Source organism: Gopherus evgoodei, chromosome 11 (assembly GCF_007399415.2).
Source record: "Gopherus evgoodei ecotype Sinaloan lineage chromosome 11, rGopEvg1_v1.p, whole genome shotgun sequence".
Lineage (NCBI taxonomy): Eukaryota > Metazoa > Chordata > Testudines > Testudinidae > Gopherus > Gopherus evgoodei.
The window spans coordinates 57,803,698-57,830,237 of NC_044332.1; the positions used below are offsets into that span (position 1 = coordinate 57,803,698).

The 26,540-nt window shown below is 41.5% G+C and overlaps 1 protein-coding gene across 5 annotated transcripts in view; it reads right to left on the bottom strand.

Annotated features, from left to right (window-relative positions):
- The window catches only part of ARHGAP15 (Rho GTPase activating protein 15), a 469,173-nt gene that overhangs the window by 23,503 nt on the left and 419,130 nt on the right, over nucleotides 1-26,540 (bottom strand). For all 5 annotated transcript variants that reach the window (XM_030580810.1, XM_030580811.1, XM_030580807.1 and 2 more), the window contains one exon: nucleotides 18,892-18,997. In XM_030580810.1, the coding sequence (XP_030436670.1) occupies nucleotides 18,892-18,997 (106 nt within the window). The remainder of the gene's footprint in view (nucleotides 1-18,891; nucleotides 18,998-26,540) is intronic.

The window sequence follows — 26,540 nt, forward strand, 5'->3', positions numbered from 1 at the left end:
ATCTTCACAAGAAAATGGCCAATATCCTGTTAGAAGTACAAATACTGCAGTAGACCACAAAAAGAGATGTATGTTGCTGATAATTTGGAGAGGCTGAAATGTGAAATGCTACTCTCTGAAAGCAAAAATATATTGATTTCTCTTAGTATGATGATTGAAACGGTTGTTGCATGCTTTGCAATGTGTGAAAAATGATCTGATCTAATATGATTTCAGTGGGGTATATTCATTGGCCTGGTTGATCAGAATTTGTTTTTGAGTTCATATATTTGCTACTGACAAGCATGCATTTTATATATCTCTATCTATCATTCTTAAAAGAATATCCAGGTCTGTTTTTCCCATCAAAATGCTGGGGATCTACTTGCCAAACTCTCACTAACATTAATGAGTTACCTGCATAAATTCTCTTTCAGTTGATGGTAGAATAGATCTCATTGTGTTAAATTAATTATTTTGTACAGAACAGTGCCATTTTGGCATTTATCTTTTTTTTTTTTTTTTTTTTTTTTTACAAAATAAAGTCCCAATGAAGATTTTAAGAATGAAAAATACTGCAATTAACCCCTTGGTGACTTGGTTCTGCACTCCAACATGTTGGAGCTCAATCTTTTAAGATACAAAGACCTTTCTCCAGTGTTCTGAGCACCCTCAGATATTTGGGTTTAAAAGAGCTCTAAAATCAAAGCAAAACTGAGGGATTGCAAAGCCACATAAATTAAACCCACCAGTAAAGTTCGCTAGAACTTGTGAAACCCCAAAAGCAGGACCCTTGTCTGGGTAGACCAAGGACCTGACTATTTCACAGAGGACGAGAAGCAGAACCCAGAACTTGTGACATACTGCATGAGCTTCGGAAAATTACTTACCTAACTTTTTGTGTCCCCATTTCCCCAGCTATAAAATTAGGATAATAAAACTCATCTACCTTAAAGATAGTTGTGAGACTTAATTAATATTTGTAAAGCAAATTCAGCTATTTGGATCCAAAATTCTATGTGAATGAAAAGTAAAAGTTCTTTGGGGCAGGGACTGTGTCTACCTGTATTTGCATACCCATAATGGTGCTCCATTCCTGATTGGAGCTTTTTGGAGCTCACCACAGTACAAATTTTAATCAAAATATAATTATTTTTTCACTGTTTTTACTGTAATTTCAGTTTAGTACATTTGCAAAATGGTGGCACATAGAAAAAGTACCAGATGTCATCATTTGCCAGATTCTTTATGAGAATTAGATTTTTTTAAAGGCAGTAATAAAGGTAGAAATTATATCTAACCTCACAGGAAAATATGACTTGCACTGTTATATTTTCCCTAAAACACTGAGAATTTGCCAAGTTCACACGTTACTGAAGAATGAGTGATCTTTGAGGAATGTTTTATTCACATTATGAATTGCTATGTGTGATCGTAGGGGACTCCATGATATACATACACACTTTAGCATTTAAAAAGATACCCAGGAAACCTGGTTTTGTTGCTCTTCTGACTAACAACTTTGTTTTCTTTTCAGTCTATTCTCTTAGTGCACACTTACTGAGATGCATATTGTTCATGTATTGAGAGTGGCCACATACTGGTGGAGGGAGAAGTCGTTTAATAAATTATACAGAAAATGTACTTAATGGGAGAGAAATGGATTCAACTCCTTTTCTGAGTAACCTAAAGGAAAACTGCGCTTAACTAGACTCAGTATTTTCATTGTTTGAATTCCTCTCTGAATCTTTTATATAGATGATCTTGTGATCAATTGTTCTCCACGTTCACCAAAGGCAGAACAAGAAGTAAGAAGCTTTATTTGCAGCAAGGGCAATTTAGGTTCGATATAAGGTAGAATGTTCAACTCTAAGGTTAAGCCCTGGAACTGGTTACCCAGGCTGGCTGTGGAATTCCCTTCACTGAAGGTTTTCAAGGTTAGGTTAGACAGGTAACTTTCAGGATGCTCTAGAAATACTTAGTCCTGCCTCAGTGTGGGGGGAGATGGACTTGCTGACCTTTGAGGTCCTTCCAGCCCTACATTTCTATGAAACAGTAAGCGCATGTGTCGTGTGCACAAAAGTGCCTCCATGATATACTTTACATTTAGCCTTGTAGTGCCTGAAAATGGTATTGAAAATATGAGGCTTAAAATCCTAAACCTACAAGTGCCCAGTATCCTTGACTGCCATTAAAGTCCTTTGGGGTAAGAGGGTAGGTCCCTGGCCACTATATTACCATCCATTCACAATTATGCTTCTTTTCTCCTCTTCAGATTCTCAGCATTGCTTCCCTTGCTCCATTTTGCAGCAGTGGGACTCAAAATGTCCTGGTTCCCATTGTTGCTGTCCTTGCCGTTTAGCGCAAAGCTAAGAGGGGGACTGATGATCCTAAGGCCCTGATTCAGGAAAGCATTTAAACACATGCTTACATTTTGTTGATTTCACTTAATTGCTGTTTGCATATGTGCTTTCCTGTATCAAGACCTAAATCTCCGTTCACCTCTACCTTCAGGCCTCCTGCAATCTCTCTGAGGTCTGCTGAACTTCTCTGCACTGTAGAGTGCTTCATAATGACCATCTAAGCCTGGTGAATTTTGCCTAATTTTGGGTTTCTTTGTGAAAGTTTCACACTTGTATATGTGATTTGTTCTGCTATGTAAAAGAGAGTTTTCCTGAGCCTAGATTTACTATTTAAGCCTGTTTAAACCTGCTTGTATAGTACATACTTTAATAAATGAAAATCACATGTGTAACTTGCATCTTTTCTCCTCCACTAAAAATAAATATGGAAATTTTGCAGACATCCCATGCTAAGTATTACTAGCTGTCATACAATAGCTTTAATTTCTGATTTATCTTTGGCATTCTGGGTATTGCTGCTGGACTTGTCATCACATTGTCATTCCTGCCTCTTGCGTGGGCTATTGTTCAGCTCTTCATACATGTGGCTCCTTTTTAAAAAAAAAATAAGTAAAAATAAATCTATTTTGTTAAATGCAGTTTCCAGAAGCTGGTGCTCTTTGGAATGCAATAAAGCTGACCCATACTGCTGTGTTTGTTTGTCTGGTTTCAGTCACTAGATGCTCTGCTGTTCAAGGTGCTACAAGGAAACAGGGGGGCAATTTTTTTTACAAATCAGCTAATAGACAAACCTCTGTAATACTTTCATAACTTGTGTTAGAGAATATATTAGGTTACAGGGTATTTGCTGTTGTTTTCGATCAACACCACCACTGCTTAACAAGGGTCTTATTTTTAGTGAAATTGATTCAAGTCATTATTATTAAAGAACTAACGGTTTTAATGAGGGGGGGGACAGGATTCTGATAATTTCGTTTCTGACTGAAAGGAGGAAAAAGCCTGGATTGTAAGTGAATGCATGTAGCATTGCAAAACACAAGTGGCCTAAAGGAAAAATGGAGTGAACTAATTTTGCAGAATCAAAGGTGAATCAAAGGAATTGGCTTCCATACGACAAGGCAGCCAGATAGGCCACAGTACCTGATCCACGTGATAAACCAAGAGGCAACTGCAAAACTCCCCAGACAACTTGCCTGAAGTGCTTGCCAAGGATCCAGATGCTGCTGCTGGAAGAATATCGTCCATACTTGGACATCTGGGTTCGATGCTTTCCACTTAAAGAAATGGGGAGAGGGATTGCTAAAAGGCATCCTGGTGACTGTGTTTTTGTTTAATTATTACAAAATATACTTATTAATATAGTAAATAATATAATATAATAATATTAATATAGTAAATAATGCTTTTGAGGGGAAAGTATGAAATTAAGGATCTTTGTCTCTAATATATCATTTGATACTTTTAGCTCTTTTAGGTTAGTGCATATTAGATCAGAGAGGCAGAAAAATCTTGTGGCTACAGCAGCAGACTCTGTGCAATGACTGTGAGCTTGCTGGCTCTGCCACTGACTTACTCTCTGACGCTGGGTAAGTCACTTAAATTCCTTGTGCCTCAGCTTTCCTATCTGTAACATGTTTATAATAATAGCTACTTCCAAGAAGAGTTAGTTAGTTAATGTTCAAAAAGCACTTTGGAATTCTTGGATGGAAGGTGCTGTTTATTCCTCACTTGAGATTACAAATATCATTTTGTGAATTAGTTGCTGTGGAGATAGTGATTTCACAAATAGAGCGTGGTAGGATGAAATTCACCCTTATGTAGAGGGCCAGTGCATCACTGATGGCCTGTTTAAGCACTCAAAGTAGGACCTAAATGGGATTTATTGTTTTACGTAGACTTCGGTGGTTACTAGTCATAGCGCGCCTTCTGCACAGAGGTGAATTTATCTCCTGATGAAAAAACAGGAAGAAAGGGTAGAATGCTGATAAGTCATAGTTTCCCATTGATTTTACATGAAATCTGTCCATATAACATATAAGGTAAAAACACACAGCTCAGGGCTGGTTAGGCAAATCATATGGCATATGCCAGTTTAATGCCACATCAAGTGCTTTGCAAGGAATGGTCTTAAAAAAGTAGTTGAATCTTAGAGGCCACTGACATAGTCTATAAAAATATAAAACACAAACTGTAGGCCAATTTCTACTATCTTTAATGCAGTAGAACTTCCACTGAAATTGGTGAGAATTTCTCTCTGCAAAAAGGCTGCAGAACATGACCCGTTCTATGTTAGCATATTCTACTGATGCAGCATTGTGTGTGTCCTCCTGCCCCTTTAAAGTCTTGTTTCTTTTTTGATGAATACAGAACTCAAGGTTTTGCCCTTCTGTTGCAAAATGCTTAAAACAGCAAGTTCCCCAAAAACCTGGTATCCCATTTGCACTGTAAAATAGAGCCACACTTGCCATAATGCAGGGGTCCCCAATGCGGTGCCCGCAGGCACCATGGCGCCTGCAGGGGCATCTAAATGCACCCATGTCCTGGCTGGCGATGGAGCATCCTCCAAAATGCTGCCGAATTTCTGCGGCATTTCGGCAGCAATGCCTCTCGATGACACCGCTTGCGGCCGACAAGTGATGTAATTGAGAGGCGTCGCCGCCAAAATGCCGCCGAAATTCGGTGGCATTTTGGCGGATGCTCCACCGCCGTCACGGACCTTCGTCTGGCGCCCACCAAACGAAAAGGTTGGGGACCACTGCCCTAATGGGTGCTACTCTCTGGACTTAATAAATGACATTGTGATAATACAACTTAATTTGCAATGTTAGCTGTTTTCCTTTAAGAGAACATGAGGTTTTTTTAATGTGTGTTCTGTGCATAGAATCAAAGACTTTAAAGTCAGAAGGGACCATTATGACCTAGTCCAAACTCCTGCACAACGCAGGCTACAGAATCTCACCCACCCACTCCTGTATCAAACCTGGGTCTGAACCATTGAAGTCCTCAAATCATGGTTTAAAGACTTCAAGCTGCAGAGAATCCTCCAGCAAGGGACCCATGCCCCACGCTGCAGAGGAAGGCGAAAAACCTTCAGGGTCTCTGCCCTGGAGGAAAATTCCTTTTCCAAATATGGCGATCAGCTAAACCCTGAGCATGGGGGCAAGACTCACCAGCCAAACACCCAAGAAACAATTCTCTGTAGTAACTCAGATCCCACCCCATCTAACATCCCATCATAGACCATTGGTCATATTTACCACTAATAGTCAAAAACCAATCTCATTATACCATCCCCTCCATAAGCTTATCAAGCTTAATCTTGAAACCAGATATGTCTTTTGCCCCCACTAGTCCCCTTGGAAGGCTGTTCCAAAATTTCACTCCTCTCATGGTTAGAAACCTTTGTCTAATTTCAAGTTTAAACTTCCTGATGGCCAATTTATATCTATTTATTCTTGTGTCCACATTGGTACTGAGCTTAAATAATTCCTCTCCCTCCCTGGTATGTATTCCTCTGATATATTTGTAGAGAGCAATCATATCTCCCTCAGCCTTCTTCTGGTTAAGTTAAACAAGCTAAGCTCTTTGAGTCTCCTTTCATAAAACAGATTTTCCATTCCTCAGATCATCCTGGTAGCCCTTCTGTGTACCTGTTCCTGTTTGAATTCATCCTTCTTAAACATGGGAGACCAGAACTGCACACAGTATTCCAGATGATGTCTCACCAGTGCCTTATATAATGGTACTAACACCTCCTTATCTCTACTGGTAATACCTCGCCTGATGCATCCCAAGACTGCATTAGCTTTTTTCAAGGCAATATCACATTGGCAGCTCATAGTCATCCTGTGATCAACCAATACTCCGAGGTCCTTCTCCTCCTCTGTTACTTCCAACTGATGCGTCCCCAGCTTATAACAGTAATTCTTGTTATTAATCCCTAAATGCGTGACCTTGCACTTTTCACTATTAAATTTCATCCTATTACTATTACTCCAGTTTACGAGGTTATCCAGATCTTCCTTTATGATATCCTGGTCCTTTTCTGTATTGGCAATACCTCCCAGCTTTGTGTCATCCACAAACTTTATTAGCACATTCCCGCTTTTTGTGCCAAGGTCAGTAATAAAAAGATTAAATAAGATTGGTCCCAAAACCAATCCCAGAGGAACTCCACTAGTAACTTCCCTCCAGGCTGACAGTTCACCTTTCAGTATGACTCGTTGTAGTCTCCCCTTTAACCTGTTCCTTATCCATTTTGCAATTTTCATATTGATCCCCATCTTTTCCAATTTAGCTAATAATTCCCCATGTGGAACCGTATCGAATGCTTTACTGAAATTGAGGTAAATTAGATCCACTGTGTTTCCTTTGTCTACAAAATCTCTTACCTTCTCAAAGAAGGAGATCAGGTTGGTTGATCTACCTTTTGTAAAACCATATTGTAATTTGTCCCAATTACCATTGACCTCAATGTCCTTAACTACTTTCTCCTTCAATTTTTTCCCCAAGACCTTGCATACTACAGATGTCAAACTAACAGGCCTGTAGTTGCCCAGATCACATTTTTTCCCCTTTCTTAAAGATAAGAACTATGCTAGCAATTCTTCAGTCATATGGTACAACCCCTGAGTTTACAGATTCATTAAAAATTCTTGCTAATGAGCATGCAATTTCATGTGCCAGTTCTTTTAATATTCTTTGATGAAGATTATCCGGGCCCCCCGATTTAGTCCCATTAAGCTGTTTGAGTTTGGCTTCTACCTCGGATGTGGTAATATCTGCCTCCATATTCTCATTCCCATTTGTCATCCTACCATTATCCCTAAGCTCTTCATTAGCCTCATTAAAGACTGAAGCAAAGTATTTGTTTAGTTATTGGGCCATGCCTAGATTATCCTTAACCTCCACTCCATCATCAGTGTTTAGCAGTCTCATTTCTTTCTTTGTTTTCTTCTTATTTTTAATGGCTATAGAACCTTTTACTATTGGTTTTAATTCCCTTTGCAATGTCCAACTCTACATGGCTTTTGGTCTTTCTCACTTTATCCCTACATGAGAGAACTCGGTGCAGTTTAGATCTTATGGACATTCGGTGAAACAGACAGGCCTGCTAGTGTGGGCAGATACTACACATACTGTCCAGTTCAGTTCTGCCAGTATCTCACTGTTCTGTTCTTCTATTATAGCACTAGACCTCTCTTGCACAGCAATGACTGATTGTGTCAAATATTCTGGATGCACTTCTAAAGACTAGAAAGAGAGATCCTTCTCCTCAAGTTCATTTCACATCTGATCTGAACCTACTTCTCCAGAACTGAAAAGCCATAGATAGACTCTGCTGTGCAACCTTGCTCTCACCAAGATTGATAATATTCAATTAGGTTAAGTGGCGACTTCCTTATAAAGGCCAAATCCTCTCACCAGTGCCAAGTGTACATCACTGGCTTCCTCTACACTTGGAGCTGAGGATGTGATTCCCAGCTTGCACAGACATATTTTAGCTGTTGTCAGTAGAGTAGCCATAGTAACATTGGGGGTAGCAGATGGACTAGCTGCCCTAAGTACGTATCAATGGGGTTTGGGCAGGCTTGTACATGGGTGGCTAGCCCATGCCACTGCTTGCTGCTGCCTATGCTACCACAGGTATACTATTTTTAGTGCACTAGCTTGATGAGAACTAGCTCAAGTATGTCTGTTTGAGCTGGGAATCATACATTTAGCTCCAAATGTAGACATAGCCACTGTCCTGGCTGCTGGGGCAAATGGAATTCTCCAACTCTCCTCTGCCAGTCCCCAGCTGTGCGTTACATAAGAATTCACCAGCTCATACTCCAGCCTACGTGATCTAGGGTCTTGCTTCCCCCTTTGTCCCTATACAGAAAGATTGGAGGGTATTAGTAGTTGTAGATTCTTCAGTTACTCCTGTCCTATCCTCCTGTGGCAGCAGCAGAGATCCTCCAAAGACTTAAGCTTCACGGTGTGCAGGGGATGTGCACCTTCAGCACATTAGGTCTACAACTTGAAGTGCTCTCTGTAGCAGTGAAGCTGAGAAAAGGCTTTTCCCCTGAAATTGCATTCCTGACTCAAATTAAACCAGTTTAGTTAAATAAACAAACAAACAAACAAAAACTGACAACAATTTGGGGTAAATACTATTTATGCATATTGAGCAAAGTTCTGCCATCACTCACCTTGTGCAACTCCACTGATTGCAGGGCCGGTGCAACCTATTAGGCGACCTAGGTGGTCGCCTAGGGCAGTAGGATTTGGGGGGGCACCATTTTCTTCGGCAGTGACCATGGCATCCAGATCTTCGGCCGCCCCGGTCGCCGCCGGCATTTAGGCGGAGGGAGCTCGGGCAGGGGGTGTGGGGAGGGCTGCCTGCAGCAAGTAAGGAGTGGGGGTGGCATGCAGGGGAACTCCACGCCCCAGCTCACCCCTGCCCTGCCTCCTCCCCGAGCACGCTGTTGCTGCTTCACTTCTCCCACCTCCCAGGCTTGTGGCGCCAATCAGCTTAGGTACCGCAAGCCTGGGAGGTGGGAGAAGTGAAGCGGTGATGGCGTGTTCGGGGAAGAGGCGGGGCAGGAGTGAGCTGGGGAGCGGGGGGGTGCCTCAGGGCAGAGGGGGGAGTGGGGAGTTGCCGCAAGGGGGACGCCTCAGGGCAGAGGAGGGAGCTGCCATGGGGTGAGGGGGGCCTCGGTAGGGGCTCGGGGACGGAGGAGGGCGCAAGGTGGAAGTTTTGCCTAGGGCACGAAACATTCTTGCACTGGCCCTAACTGATTGCAAAGGAGCTGCATGAGGTGAGATCGAGTACAGAAGATGGGTCATTGACTGTAGTTTTTCAGAAGAGCCACTGAAAACATCCCAGTACCCAATTCTGCTTTCATATATGTCTGTGTAATCCGCTTACATCAGTGGGGTTGCACAAGTGTAAATCACAACAGAACTGTTCCCCGAGTATAGGGAAAGCATTTCATACAAACATTTGTTCAGAGTCCCAGCAAACAATCTCCTTCTTTAGTCCCTACAGACTTTGATTACATGCTAGCATAGCTATTTAACAAAAGCTCCCCTAGAAACGTTAACAAGCTTCCAGCATGGAAGATAGGGCTCAAGGGAGACTGCTGAGCTACACACACGAAAGCACATGTGCTCAGAAGATGTGCTGGCTGCACCAACACAGTTTGGAGATTTCCACATCATTCTCAGTTTGGTGAGTTGAAGACCAAGCCTGCACACAGATATGTATAGGTGTAGAGGTCAGTAAGGGAATTAATTGGAGGTATACAGTGACCATAGCTCGGGCAGTAATGCAAGGATGTCACCTACAGCATGCTAATGAGTCAAACAAGCAGCCATTTTTGCGGCTTTTGATGCAAAGTAGAATTAAGGTTGCAGTACTGGGCTGGGATACCAGGAGATACCAATGGGGTGGCCACTCTTTCTGCACCTTCTTTCTCCCCTTTGGATGATGAAGCCAAAGCAAAATCATGTATGTAGTTATACGTGATTAGATTCTGCATATAGCTCTGATCAACAATAGCAAGATGGTTCATTGTACAAGAAGTGGTTGGTAGCTTGTATTATAGTTATACTTTAGTAAGATGTTGCTAGACAATCTCATTCTAAAGGAGAAATAGTTACACCTGTTGTTGGACCTAAGTAAAATAGTTCTCATTTTAACTGCGTTAGTTCAAAACAAATACAAAATATCTCTACTTACCACATTAAAATACCCTGTTGTTAACAAAGAGAGCAACGTATATATTTTCATTTACCCTGATCTATTGGGCCTCCCTGGCTCACAGAGTGGATCCTTTCTTGCTTGCTTGCCATTGATAAGATGTGGTACAAGACAGCATAGACCTTTATGCCACCCCTTCAATTTTAGATGCTATTTGTTTCCAATATAACCTTCTCCCCTAGCTTCTATATCATGGAGCCAACACTCATCAAATAGTTCCTTCTTTCCATTACGATGTGCTTATACAAGTCAGCACCACATGCTGACTTTCTTCGTATAGATTGAGAATATTGCTTCCATAATGTTTATAGTCCCAAATGGTCCAATTTATCATTCTGTCCTATCTTGCACTGCTGGTGTGCTAGTATACTCCACTGTTATACCTGCTGATTCACTGGGCTTTGCCACAATGATAATTGGAAATGCATCTATTCATAGTCGAATGAATAATAACACGTGTATATATAGATAACAAATCTGCCCTCCTTCCTCCTGCAGAGGTATGATCAGGCCATATACTGAGGACATATGCAACTACTAGGTATCATTATTTAATTATTTGTATTTCAGTAGTGCCCAGCTTTGCCAGGTGCTCTATATATACACAGTACGAGTCTATTCTTGCCCTGAAGAGATTACAGTCAAAAGAGACAAGACAGACAAAGAAAGTATTATCTCCATTTTATAGAGCACCAAGGCACAGAGAGATTAAGTGATGTACCCAAGGTCACACAGAAAGTCCATGGCCAAGCCAGCAACGGAACCCATGACTCATGAGTCTCAGTCCAGTGGATTAACTACAAGATCACCTTTCAGTCTTAAATAGCCCTTGTGCATATCTGATGTGATTTTCCCTTACAACCTGGGTAACAGTAGTGTCGTCTTGGTGGGTTCACTTCTAAAGGGTAAAATATGGCTTTATATGTAGACCGATTCATACCTATCATGACACCTCCCACCTAGGCTGCTGGGAATAGAAACCTGGTCCTTTAGGCACAAAACCACAGGCCTTTGTCACTTGAGCTAACATTCTCTTTTAGCAGAGAGCCTCCCTTATAATTCTGCAATTGACAGTAGTAGGTCACACACCCTTTCTTTAGGTCACACACACTAGAGGTCAACTTATATGCACAGGGTAAATTACAGGGAGACTGGGGCAATGGTCTTTCCAGAAGGCCAAATTTACTTTTTTTAATCTATTTATAGACTTGCTTAAACCTTTCCATGCTTCATTAAATGGGGCCATCACACAACTAGATGGATTTCTTTTCTCAATTCAGCATTTATTTGGTAGCCATACACCCATAAAAATGATTTACATATGTTGTATGTAGTGAGTTATAGAGAGCATCAGAAAAGTATAAAGGCGCCATTCATTAAAAGATGGGTTTGGTCTGTTTTGTGGGGTCATTCTTATTTATACTGGGTGAACTTCACCTCTGTGCCCAGGGCCTGAATGAGGCCATAAAAACACCTTATGTTAAGAGCAGTTCTACTCTGAGAGTAGACTGACTATGTAAAATGGCACCTTCTTACTGCATTGAGCTGTTCCCAGTTCCTTACTTCCATAAGCTCTACAGAGCCAGCACAGTTAAGAGAGGAGCTGGATTCTATTCTCTGTCGTTTACTACATTGTAATCTGTTAGACCTATTCAATCCCACTGAAAATAATGCAACTCTGGTGCATCACTGAAGGCATAATTTGGCTTACAGACAGTGCTTAAAGTGTGCCTGGTTGAAAAGAGTCACACAACCAGCAAATATAATTTCTACAACTTGAGCTGGGTTGCGGGTGTCATTTCAGCCCTCCCTAGGAGTAAACCCCTTTTGACTGGCTGCTTCCCTCAATTACGCTCTTCCTGGGCCAGGTCCAGACTAGAGCTTTAAATCGATTTTAAGAGCTTTAAATCGATTTTAAGCTGTAACCGTCCACACTACAGAGTGCATAAAATCGATTTTAAGGGTCCCTAAAATCGATTTTGGAACTCCATCAAAACGAGAGGAGTAACCCCAAAATCGATTTTTTAAAATCGATTTTATGATAGTGTGGACGGCCATCGAAGTTAATGGCCTCCGGGACGTATCCCACAGTGCTCTAGTGGCCGCTCTACACAGGTAAAGGTACTCTTCTGCTGGCCAGGTAAACAGGAAAAGCCCCGGGAACTTTGAAATTCCATTTCCTGCTTGCACAGCGTGGAGCTCTCAGCAGCAGAGAGAACAATGCAGTCTCCTGAAAATAGGAAAAGAGCTCCAGCATGGAGCACACAGGAGTTATAGGATCTGATAGCTGTATGGGGAGAAGAGTCGGTGCTTTCAGAACTGCGCTCCAGCAGAAGAAATGAGAAAACCTTTGAAAAAATTTCTAATGCCATGCGGGAGAGGGGACATACCAGGGACTCGTTACAGTGCCGAGTGAAAGTGAAAGAGCTCAGACAGGCGTATCAGAAGACCAAAGCAGCAAAGGGCAGGTCAGGCTCTGCCCCCAAAACGTGCCGGTTCTATGACGAGCTTAACGCAATATTGGGGAACAGCGCAACGACGAACCCCCCCTTGTCTGTTGATTCAGAGGTGGGCGTCGTGATTCCTGCAACTACGGAAGATTTATTTGATGGCGATGATCAGGATGATGAGGACCAAGAGGAGGAGGCTCCAGCAGAGAGCACAGAGCATTTTATCCCCCCAAACAGCCAGGATCTTTTCCTCACCCTTACTGAGGTTCCCTGCCAGCCATCTCAAGGCAGTACTCCAGAAAATGAAGCTGAGGGACCGTCCTCTGGTGAGTGTAATTTTTTTTTCCTTTCCTAAAACACTGACCCATGAGGTGGTTTTTAGAAAAGTCTCCATCCTGCTTGTTGGGGGAACGCGAGAGCAAACCGGGGAAGGAGAGTAGCTTCGCCGCGGTTTGCTCTCCCGTTCCCCGAACCACCCAGCAAACCACAGGCAAGGAGACCTGCTTGTTCGGGGAACGCGAGAGCAAAGCAGGGAAGGAGAGCAGCCTCGCCGCGGTTTGCTCTCCGGTTCCCCGAACCACCCAGCAAACCGCAGGCAAGGAGACCTGCTTGTTCGGGGAACGCGAGAGCAAAGCAGGGAAGGACAGTAGCTTGATTACCAGTACAATCTACTACAGGGATTACTAGCCATTATTAACTTCCCATTTTCTCCGGACAAGGTCTGTGTGCTTCCCTGACCTGCGTCTGAGCAGAACTCTCTGTCCTCAGCCACAAGCAATAAGTATTAAAGGAATCCTAAGGTGACCTTGTGGTAAAGTAAAATGTTCAAGGTTCGGTAACAGGCACAGGTCAGTGAGGAGAAAGACTGTATGAATGGTTGTGTGAAATGTGTCTCATGATTCTTTTATCACTCTTTCCAAACCCCACCCCCCCACACACAGCTGCACATTTCTCCAGCCTCCCTCTCGCTTCTCATCCACGTGGGGGGGGGTATCATAAGAAGACTGAGGAAAAGGAGGACGCGTGAGGACATGTTCACCGAAATTATGGCAGTGACCCGTACAGAGAGAGCTCAGCAGGGAGACTGGAAGCAATTGGTCGCAAAGTACAGGGAGGCTGCCAGTCAACGCGAAGACAGGAGGGACCAACGCGAAGACAGGAGGGACGCCAAAAATGATGTCAGGTGGCAGGAAGATCAGCGCTGGCGAGCAGCAACTCTGGATCTTCTTCGTGATCAGACTGACATCCTCCGTGATATGCTGCAAGAGCTCCGTGGTTTCAGAATGCCCCTACAGCCCGTGTATAACCTCCCTCAGTACTCACCCTGTCCCACACCTTCCAGAACCAGGCGTGTAAGAACGCGTGGGGGAAGGCTCTCTACACCAGCCCCCTCCACTGCTGCGGACACTCCAACCAGAAGGCTTTCATTAGATTGAAAAGCCCTTTGTGTCCTGTTTTTTCCCTCCTCTAATGATCCAAACTTCTCCCATGGCACCTTTGCCTATTTTTACTCTCAGGTCATGCTATTAAGGAAGTGTGACTGTAGTTTGGTAATGAACTGAAGCAAGCAGCTTTGGAAAGCTGCACGGAAGCTAGTTATCAGCATCAGGATTTGACAATTGGGGATATGGGTAATAAAGGGAAAACAAAGAAAGCAGCCATACCGTACCCTGGTCCATGAGAATTCTTGTTCTGTCTACTCTGATGCACTTTCTTCTTTCAAACCTCCCTCCCCCTTCCTCCAAACCTCCCTCGCTCCGTCCCCCATAGAACGCTGAGTTATGAAATTTCAAGCACAGTATTGTAACAACAAGCATGATGCTTGATTGATGAAAGGATCTGATTTTAAATAAAGAACACAATTCTTGTAACACATAGTAGTAACTTTATTTTCAATAAAAAAGCAGTTAAGGAAGGTTGCAGGTCCTGTGCCTAGCAGCAGACGGAAGCAGCTAATGGTGGAGGTAGGTAATAATTGGGAAATACAGAATTATTTGTTTTCCAATGGACAGCTCTCGCAAGTAACCTAAGCAAGCAATTGAGGAATGCTGCAGGCAAAGTATCTTGCAGCAGCAACACCGCATAGACGGGGAGGGCAGCAATCAATTGAAAGGAAAATCAGCAGTCAAACTGTACCCTGGCCCATGAGGAAGCTACTTTTCAGTGCTTCTCTGATGCGCACAGCATCCTGGTGAGATCTTCTAATTGCCCTGGTGTCCGGCTGCGCATAATCAGCGGCCAGGTGGTTTACCTCAGTCTCCCACCCCGCTATAATGGCCTCCCCCTTGCTCTCACAGAGATTGTGGAGCACACAGCAAGCAGCAATGACAAAGGGGATATTGGTTTGGCTAAGATCTGAGCGAGTGAGAAGCGTTCGCCATCTCGCCTTAAGCCTGCCAAATGCACATTCTACCACCATTCTGCACTTGCTCAGCCTGTAATTAAACAACTCCTGAGCACTGTCAAGGCTGCCTGTGTATGGCTTCATTAGCCAGGGCATCAAGGGGTAGGCTGGGTCCCCAAGGATAACTATAGGCATTTGGACATCTCCAACTGTTATTCTCTGATCAGGGAAGTAGGTCCCTTGCTGCAGCCGTTTAAACAGTGTAGTGCTCCTGAAGACACGTGCGTCGTGAACCCTTCCTGGCCATCCCACGTGGATGTCGGTGAAACGTCCCTTGTGATCCACCAGGGCTTGCAGAACCATCGAAAAGTACCCCTTGCGGTTAATGTACTGGGCACCCTGGTGTTCCGGTGCCAAAATAGGGATGTGGGTTCCATCTATGGCCCCCCCCACAGTTAGGGAATCCCATTGCAGCAAAGCCATCCACAATGGCCTGCACGTTTCCCAGAGTCACAACCTTTCGAAGCAGCAGCTTAATGATTGCTTTGGATACTTCCAGCACAGCAGCCCCCACAGTAGATTTGCCCACTCCAAATTGATTCCCGACTGACCGGTAGCTGTCTGGCGTTGCAAGCTTCCATATGGCTATTGCCACTCGCTTTTCCACTGTGAGGGCTGGTCTCATCCTGGTATTATGCCGCTTCAGGACAGGAGAAAGCGAGTCACAAAGTTCAAAGAAAGTGCTCTTACGCATGCGAAAGTTCCGCAGCCACTGCGAATCGTCCCACACCTGCAGGACTATGCGGTCCCACCAGTCAGTGCTTGTTTCCCGTGCCCAAAAGTGGCGCGGAACGGGTAGAACCTCACCCATAACCGTCAGGAGCTCCAACGTGCAGGGGCCCGGGGTGTCAGAAAACTCGTTCTCCAGTTCGTCATCGCTGTCGTCCCCGCATTCAAGCATTCTCTCTTGCATTTCTGCATCATGGGTCAGCAGTGATAGAACGAGAATGCGTGAATTATTTACAGCATTCGCGATCAAGGACAAGAGCAGACCTGGATCCATGCTTGCTGCAAAATGGCGTTTCCCTCACTGCAGCCAGTAAAAACAGCGCGAACTGACTGTGTGCCGTTTACAGGAAGGGGGGGGGGGCTGTACCCAGAACCACCCAGGACGGGGACTTTGATCCCATCATGCACTGGGCTAGTAACCCATAATTCCAAAGGGCAGGGACCCGTGCAGGAACTGTGGGATAGGTACCCAGAGTGCAACGCTCAGGGAAAACATGGACGCCAGGGAACATGGACGCTCAACATCGATGTAAGTAGCCCTAGTGTGGACGCGCAAAATCGATTTTATAAAGCCTGCTTTATAAAATCGATTTTAATAACATCGATTTTACCCTGTAGTGTGGACGTGGGCCTGGGGTATAAACAGCCAATCAGAGCTGCTGTCGGCAGAACTCTCCCCCCTCCTCTCAGGAGCTGAAGCCATTCTCGGGATGGGGCAGGGTAAGAAAGGGGACCAGTCCAGAGCCTAGTACCTAATGGTGGCTACATTCCTCAGTTCACAATCAAGCTGGAAGGTCATATTGAGTGGGGTTTGGGGTTTGGTTCTGTTCAATATGTTCATCAACAATTTAGATAATGGCATAGAAAGTACATTAATAAAGTTTGTGGATGATACTAAGCTGGGAGGGATTGCAAGTGCTTTGGAGGATACGATTAAAATTCAAAATGATCTGGACAAAATGGAGAAATGGTCTGAAGTAAATAGGATGAAATTCAAGAAAGACAAATGCACTTAGATAGGAGCAATCAGTTGCAGAAATATAAAATGGGAAATGTCTGCCTAGAAAGGAGTACTGCAGAAAGGGATTTGGGGGTCATAGTACAGTGTTTCTCAAACTGGGGTTGCCACTTGTGTAGCGAAAGCCCCTGGCGGGCCAGGCCTGTTTGTTTTCCTGCCCCATCTGCAGGTCCAGCTGATCGCAGCTCCCACTGGCTGCGGTTCACTGCTTCGGGACAATGGGGGCTGCTGGAAGCAGCACGGGCTGAGGACATACTGGCCGCCACTTCCAGCAGTTCCAATTGACCTGCAGTCGTGAACCGCAGCCAGTGGGAGCTGCGATTGGCTGGACCTGCGGACGGGGCAGGTAAACAAACCGGCCCGGCCCACCAGGGGCTTTCCCTACACAACGGCGACCCCTGTTTGAGAAACACTGTCATAGTAGATCACAAGCTAAATATCAGTCAAAAATGTAACACTGTAGCAAAAAAAGCAAACGTCATTCTGGGATGTATTAGCAGAAGTGCTGTAAGCAAGACATGAGAAGTAATTCTTCTGCTGTGCTCTGTGATGATTAGGCCTCAGCTGGAGTATTGTGTCCAGTTCAGGATGCCACATTTCAGGAAAGATGTGGACAAATTAGAGAAAGTCCGAAGAGCAACAAACATGATTAAAGGTCTGGAAAATGTGGCCTATGAGGGAAGATTGGAAAAAGAATTGGGTTTGTTTTGTTTGGAGAACAGAAGACCGACAGGGGACATGATAACAGTTTTCAAGAATATAAAAGATTGTTACAAGGAGGAGGGAAAAATTGTTCTCCTTAACCTCTCAGGATAGGACAAGAAGCAATGGGCTTAAATTGCAGCAAGAGTGGTTTAGGTTGGACATTAGGAAAAACTTCCTAACTGTCAGGGTAGTGAAGCACTGGAATAAATTGTCTGGGGAAGTTCTGGAATCTCCATCACTGGAAATTTTTAAGAGCAGGTTAGAAACAAACACCTGTCAGGGATGTTCTAGATACTTAGTCCTGCCATGAGTGTAGGGGACTGGACTAGATGACCTCTCAAGGTCCCTTCCAGTCCTATTATTCCCTCCTCCCTCACCCCTTTTCCTCCTGTGAATATTGGAATGGCTTCTCTGCTTTTCCCCCAGGAGGGACCCTGCTCTATGTGCATGTGAGAGAGTGAAGGACCCCTGGAACTGTAGGAGAGGCAGAGGTGAAGCAGAACTGATGTGGTGGTTTGGGTTAGAACAGATGTTGGGGTAGAACTGATGGGCAGGGCAGGGAGCTAGAGGACAGGCAGATGTACTCTCTCTCCTTTCTTTAGAAAATGATAGTTCCTTTAACTTTCTTCAGACAATTTTAAATACTGCCTTCAGAAACTTCATTAACACTGTTAGTCTTAAAGGTGCCACAGGACTCTCTGTTGCTTTCATTAACACCGATGCCACAAAAGAAAGAAAGAAAACCCAGCTTGATCATTAGATTCCAGGTTGCTTTTGTAACTGGGCACAGTGAATATGGAAGTTGCCAAAAGATAATAAACATGGAAATCAACAATGCTGTTTTTACAAATCTGGATTTGTGAGCCACGTCCATCACCATAGTATCTGAATGGAACATCTGTGATATCTCATCAGCTTTTCCAGAGGAGACGGGCACTTTAAACCTTTCCTAAGAGCTTGTGTAGGCATTCTGCACTGCACTGAACTTCACTGTAAGCTAGAACAACTAATTTTCTATGTAAACTGCAGGTCTTTTTTATGACGTATGCATGCACAAGGGCTATTTATATGAATAGAAACTTGTTGCACCTTACAGTGCGTATAGCTCAAAAATAGAGACAAACCTGAAGGAGAATTTGCTAACCCACAACTTACAAAACCAACTGCATATATGTATACTGGATTATTCTGGGTAATACTATATTGTATAATTCAACATTACCTAGTATACAGTAATCCAAAGCATTTTACCCCATCTGAAGAGAAGTACTACTGTTCCATTTGCCAGTAAAAAACAATGACTGTTTACGTCTAGCTGTACAGATCTTCTTGTGAGTAAGGATAGAATATATGTACATATTTGATAATCTTATTCAGTTTTGCAAAAAGAGTATACTCCATTAATACTGTGAGATATTTGGGGAAGGATTTGGGCACCTAGGTCCTTTAGGCTCCTTTAAAAATGCCACTTCTTTAGTACTGTTAGCTTAACTTACTTTTTTAGATGTTCGAAGAGGATTTTCATTGTGTCACGGTTTGGCCTAGGGAGCTTCTGAACAAGACGCCTTATGGACTTAACTTGAGTGCTGCTGTCTGGATTTTCTGATGAGGAAAAATAGAAAAAGTATAAGATTTGAGTGTCACTTTAGGATATTGTTATGCCAGACATCTTAGCAACTAGAGCTTAAACTAGAGGCCACAGTTAACGTGGTTATAAGTGTAGCTATCTTAGAATGTCTTACCATCTGAGATACTGTTGGGGAGCCTGCACAATAGCTTACAAGAGATGGAAAAATCTTTCTAATTGTTCAGGAAACATTTTCTCAGCAGAGAACTGACTTTATATTCTATGCATTTATTTTAATAGGCCATTTGGATTCGTACAAATGCAAATATTCCACGGCTGGCCTACTATTTGCAGGGAACTGCATTCCACCAGTGCACCAGGATCTGCACTGGACACCTCCTTAAACTGAGTAACCATGTAATCTTTACTGTTTTTTTTTTCTGTTCACTCCTCCAATGACCAGATTGATTAGCATGGTTCCCTTTCTTTACCTCTAATCTCTCTATATCATGCTTTTGATCCACACACTTACAGATATTAATTTAAAATTATGATTAAACTCATGCTTTCTAGTGATCAGCAATTGGCTGCATACAATTCAATTTTTCATCTATCTTCTAGAATTGGTTGTATTGGTACCATCATTTTTAACTGCTTTTTGGTAGGAAATAGTTACCATTACCAATACATAATCGGTTAACAAAAGAATATGGGAATAAGAATGCTACTGCTGTCTTGGTTGGGATAATCATTGTAGTTTAGTGTAATTCATGGTTTCAAGGACATACGTTTTGCATATGGCTTATGCTTGTGATATTTGCATTTATTTGCATGAGATGTTGCTACTAAAACAAAGACATGTGTAAGTGTGGTTTCATTTAGGAACAGATTAGATAAGGTGCCAGTAGGCCTGATGTAGAGAAAACATCTTGAAAGGTGTATGTTCTAGATAACCTGAGAATTCTTTTCTGATCTGATCATCTATGGCTTAATTATTGTCTATAATTCTGAGTATATTTTAGTATTTAATATTTATATTGGTCTAGCATCCAGATTCTCCAGTCAGAGTTGAGCCCTCTTTGTGTTAGGTGCTGCATAAAGACATATGAATACACAGTTTCTACTCTGAAGATTTTATAATCTAAGAAGCAAATTTATAGCACCACAGATCCATCATTTAAACTGAGTTTAATTGTGCAATCTCTTCCTAGGAAGTTCAATGTATTTTGAGAAAAGACTAGACCCCAGAATAATCAATGTACAGATTATTTTTTCTTTTCAAAATCTTTCATGTGAATATGGTTTCAGGGAAAGTAGTGAGAATGACAACCCTGGAGAATGAAGTTATCCACAGAACAAAGGCATGGATGACAACAGACAGAGGTTTCTATGCACAGCCCTATCACTGTATTTTGACCGTGATATCTAGGGACCCAACTGTACAGTGAAGGAGGTAGCTCAGTCTCAATGCTCAGTCAGTCCTCAGCCTCTCTGCTGAGGCTGCCAAAAGTGGTGGTTATTTTTGTCATATGGACACCCTGTCCTGTGAGAATTGAATTGAAGATGCTATCCAAAATTGTATAAAATTATAGCAGTTATACTTTTCAACTGATATCACTCAACGGTAGTTTCCATTCTAATTTCCAGAAAGTGTTCACTGGACTTGAGCACAGATGCACCCACTTAGCTTAGATCTGAATCTAGCCTAGGATTTTTAAAAACTAGAGTTATGAAAGTATCAGAGGGGTAGCCGTGTTAGTCTGGATCTGTTAGTCTATAAGGTACCACAGGATTCTTTGCTGCTTTTAGAGTTATGAAAGAAGTTCAACAACACAAATCAAAGCACCTGATGCTTGCTTATTGTTGAGTGCACAATACTTAAAGGGAAATGCAGTACAGTAAAGATTTATTATGGGCATCTATGGAGATATTTTTCCCGTCCCACACTCCCATGTTGATTTTCATAGATATCTACCTGGGTGTCACCCTCCATCCCAGAAGTGGCTGCATTTCAGAAACCAGGGAAGTGATTCTTATATAGATATAATTCATAAAACATTTAGCATTACATAAATGCACAGTGATATTCTAATAATACCCAATCCCTTTAGACAATGGAAAGTATGGACAGTTCTTTTTTAAAGGCAGACTCTGCTTCCTTTTTAAAGTGCATAACCAAAGACATGGCCAGTAGACAATAGGGTGAGAGACAGTTAAACAATTGATAAAGCACAGAAATCCTAGAAGAAATGGTGCATAAAATTATTTTATGAATCAGCCTATTGGTTAATTGTTAGCCTATTGTAAAAGAGGAAAAATAGGCAACATGTGGTAACTTTAGTCAGCATTTCTGAACAGGGAATGATAAACACCTCTGCCTGGCTCTGGCATTTATCAGTACTGAGATATTATTACCACATAGAGTCACAGCATGGTTACTGTTATCATCGAAAAAAATAGCCAGCTAATCTTAATGGTTTGTAAAGCTGTTACCTGCACTGGTCTGACATTTATCATGATCATTTTACCACATGGGTCCTACATAGCAAAGGTATTTTATCTGGAAGGGACATCACTATGAATTATTATTTGCAGCTAGGTAGAAAATTGTATGTTGTAGATACCTTTTCTCATTATAAATCACAGTCACATTTCACCATTTCCCACACAGAGCTGCTGAGCCCAGGCTTTTTGCCACAATGCTTGCTCTCTCTACCTTTTATAGTTCCATGAAAATATTGGGTACTTTTTCATTAAAATGCTTGATGTTGTTGTTTTTAAATGCTACATATGCTTGATTTTTTTGGCATGCGTTAAAGAAATTTTTCTCCCACTTTATAAACTGAACTTGATAAACTGTCTACTTTTATAAAAACCTTGTTCCTGCTTCTATCTTAGTGGCCAGATTTGTCTCTGCTCTTGACCTTGTTGATGCAATATTTAACAGTAGATCGGATGTAAGTCCTTATGCTTGATTTTGAAATACCTATGCATTTTCTTCTCTGCCTGAAATCCTTGCATTCCACTTTACAGCCACTGAAGATTTTCTCCCTTTATTTTCCTACTTTGAAGATTTTTTTTCATGGGTGCCTCTTTATCAAACTAAAAAGAAGCGGGAGGGAAATCCTACAGGAAGATTTGTGTAAATAGTCATCCAAATGGTATCACCAAATTATCTGTTGCCTAATGAAGCCCATTAATTTACAGTATAAAGAAAGAGAAGACATTTTGTAGATCTGACCCTTGTTTTTTGAAACTCTAAGGCTAAGTCCGGAAGATGAAATAGACTAATTTTTTAAAGTTAAAATAGCACAAAGGTACAATTTGTAATCACAAAATCAACAAAAATCCTTGTTAGAAGATTATCAGTAACTTCTGGAAAGTTCTGTTTTCTTTTCTCTAAACTGTTTCAATAGGAATAAAAACCACAAAAAACAAACGCACATAATAAAGAGGAAGAACATTTAGCCCTTACCCACCTTTTTTTGCATTTTAGGAGAAATATGGAAAGAGAACGTAACAATTTTAGCAAATTAAGATAGCTTCATGTGAATTGCAGAAGGTATTTTTATTTTGTTAGTACATATATTTAGAAATTGGGTTACTGTATCTAAAAATAAGGTTCTCTTTAAGAAAGCAAGATTGTGGAGATGCTCTTGTTTATATTCAAACGAAGAATGCATTAAACAAGCTACAAAGTATTTAATATTATATAGGCTCTTTTGCAAATGAGCTTTGGATAAACATTTGAACATGGAAGAAAACATGATGTGCCTGTAACATTAACAGTGGCTGGGTGAAAATGAACAAAGAAAGTAACCTTTAACTTTTATGTCCATAAAGAATACTTAAACAAATCCCATTGAATCTTTCTTTTAATCATTAATTTTAAATGGACGTAGCTATTTACAACAAACCACTTTGTTTTAGAACAGGAAGTCCAAGGTTTATCTCCAATAACTCACATTTTCTAGGAAGGGATGTATGTCTCTAACCTGACATGCATTCATTATTTTGTAAGGTATCGGAATCTGACCTTTGACCTTCCTCAGACCTGCTGCATTATTCATGCCTGACTTACTTTGTGTAGTTTTACTACAGTACCCATTTCCCTTTACCAGCAGCTTCAGTTATTTGTTCATGTTTAACGTTAAACTGGCATTTATGGCTCACATTAATGCTTTATTTTATTTCAAGCCATCATCTCTTCTTTTTGTCCTATTGAACCTTACTGTGTTGTGTTGCAGGGGAAAAGGTGCGATATGATTCTGCACAAAATATTGAACTGTTGAGCTGTCACCAACACTATTTTTTTAAAAGCGTGTTTCCCTCCTAGCTTTTCATACTGCACTTCTCACCCTTTTTTGGATAAACTTTATGCTGTGTTCAAAATGTCCCACAGTATTGCTACAGCAAATTTTGTAACCAGAGACTACTTCCAACAATTCACAATTGATTCAACTGCCAGGTTCTGTTTTTGTTTTTTGTTTAATGAGAACTGAATGGGTTAGGTGGATTTTTGAGTGCTAATGAAATTGTGAGACTTATGGTGCTGGCTACCGCCAGACATAGTGTGGGCAGACGCTCTGCAAGCTTCCCCACTGTGTTGCTGTGCAAGCATCCCTGCTGTTATGTTTGCTATAGTTTTAATGTCTGTGAAAAATTCCTGATGAAACTAAGTTATGTTATGCTCTCTTGTTTATGTAAATAAAACCCCCGATTTGGCCAAGTTGTCCTGCCCTTGCCCATTTTAGAAGCTCTCCCATAGTACAAGTGCTTAACTTAACACCAGATCCTGTATCAACTACCTCTGTATTATCAGGTTACAAGAATGTACTTAAAACAGAATGCTCATTGGGCTTGATTTTTCAGTGGTGCTGAGTGCCCACCTCCCCAGTTGCAATCAGTAGATTTCAGTATTCAGAACAAAGACCGCTGTGGTTAAAAAAATATGAAGTTAGATTTTTTTTTTTAAATCTGATTCCTCATATAATTTGAAAAACATGGATATTTCATCTTGTGTAACATTAACATTCCAATCTTAATCTCTGCTATAGACAGTGCAAACCTTATTGCATATACACATTGTAAAATACTACTACATTTTAAAAAAATCCATAAGAAATGTGCAAACTAACTAATGTTTGCTATAAGGAGAATAAATCAGTTCAGATCACAAATTGGTTACTTTTTATTCATGCCTCAGAAATAGATGTTGCAAAAAATGAACATTACAAGAAACCTTTTTATATATCCAATTGATGAATTCACCAAATGTGATACAGAGTGGAGTTTTCAATGAATATTCATACAACTCTTGCAATCCATTAGCAAGACTTAAGACAATGAGTTTGCAACTCAATCCCATTTAACAAAATATATGTGGAATTAATGGGAAAAACAGCACTTACAAAACTTAAATTTTAATGTATCAAACTCCAGGTGCCAGAGTTTGAGGGAAATAACCAATAATAGTCATTTTTTACATATTTGATGGGAATGATTATGCAATGTGCAACTCTAAATGGCTTATAGCACATTGTAGCATGGTTCCATCCCATTGGCTACAGTAGGGTGCAGGCAGATGGATGACAGTGACAAGGAGAGAAGTGCTTTTGCTTAGCCGTGCGTTAAGATGCCATCCAGAAGCTCTGTGCACTGCAGACACTTCATTAGGATGCCAGGATAATGGTAAACTACCACTCAGAGTGACACCCCATTTCCTGCTTACTGAGCTCTCCAACCACGGCAGATGTCAACAATCTCACAGTGCTACAGACCAGACCTAACTTTCCAGTCACTTTGACTCCAATTTTTTTCCCTTAACAGTGCCATACATTACATGCAATATGTAACAGCAAATACTAAACGGAAGACAAAATTTGCTGCCCTAATTATAACAAAGCAGCATCTGACTTAGGTACTGTATGTCCAGAGAAAATACAATCAGCTGGGCATTATAAAAGACTGATGCTCTTTGTTAGTCAGTTTTAAGGGTTAATTAGACGTAGGACTTTAATAACTAATAGTTCAAGTCTGATCCCAGTAGAGATGATTGTGCTTCATGACTAGCTTCCATTTAAATGTGAAAAAAATTGAAGAGCTTTTTTCTGATAGATTTCATATTCAGTTTCAGCCTTGTGCATGGTTTTCTGTACAGAAAGAGCAGACTTGAGCATCTGGATGGTGTGATATTTTCTCTGCAAATGCCCAATTCGAGGCCGTCACATACCTCCCTAACAGCAGTTATAGCCAACAGAGATTCTGGGCTACAATACTTAACCTATACTTCTTTCCAGAGAAGCAAAAATAGCTACTTATCCTTTTTAAAATGATCTCCAAAATTAAAAACATTGTTTAAAAGGCCCCAAATCATAATGTATATTTTCCTGGTCCAAATTTATTTTTCAATCCTCTATGTATCCATAAACAGACTCTCTCATGAAAGAATTATTGAGGTTTTTGAAACCAGAAATCCCTATTTACTTTACTAATGTTGCATTTAGAATATTTCTTTGACGGCCAGGTTGATATTTTAGCAGGAGTGCTCTGGACTGCCACAAAGATAACTGAGCATCTTATTCTCTTTGGAAGGGGAAGGAGCATGACAAGGCAGCACAGTTAGCCACAGGGAGCTTTCTGTTTGCTCAGAAGAACGACCCCTCCCCAAGCCTATGTTAAGGAATGACTTTGATTGGCATTCCAGTCTTCCCAGAGTTGTGTGGAGTGGTACAAATGTGAATAATGGAAGTGCGTTAAAGAAGAAGAAAAAATAGTAACGATTCTGAGGACTCTATTTGGGATGAGATGAGACAGATTCCCCCAACCCTCTCCATCCCCTCCCTCGTTCTCCTTGCTTGGAAATCAAGATGCTTACTAGGAATCTTTATAAAACAGCTGGAAACATGGGGCCAAATTCTGAAGTCTTTCCTAAGATATTATCCATTCTTACTTGGGCAAAACTCCCATTGAAGCAAGTAGAAATTAAGACTCTTCACTTGCTGATCTTAACAGGATATTACCACTGCCTTCTGTGGGAACAGGACCAGGTCCTAAGGGAGGACTTTAGGATTGGATCCATACATGATAAAAGCAAACATTTTTATTTGATTAAAATGTAAAGTTGTGATTATTTTTAAAAATCTGTTTAAAATATTTTTTCAAATAGCATTACCATAACATTTTGCTCCACTATAACTTTTGGTCTAATGGTTCCTAGTTCTGCAGGAGGTTAAGAAGGGTGATTCCTCCTATGTGCTAATACTGGTCATATTTGTGAGTTAGAAGTTTCAAGATTTTTAGGAACAAAAGAAATCTGCACATTTTATTCTTTTTCTCATCTAAATTATTTTTAAAAAATCTAACAGTAAACAGTATCTCCCCAAGGAAGATTTAGATTTGAAGACTGTTCATTATATCATTTGAATAAGACTAGACCTGGCCTTTTGACTTTGAATCACTACCAAATTTCAGGCTGTGAGGAAATTGTTCTACATTTCCTGACAAATTGAGTTAAGCAGACATTAAGTGGGCTTTAAGAAAACAAATGGCCATCTTTATCACAGGTGGACACTGATG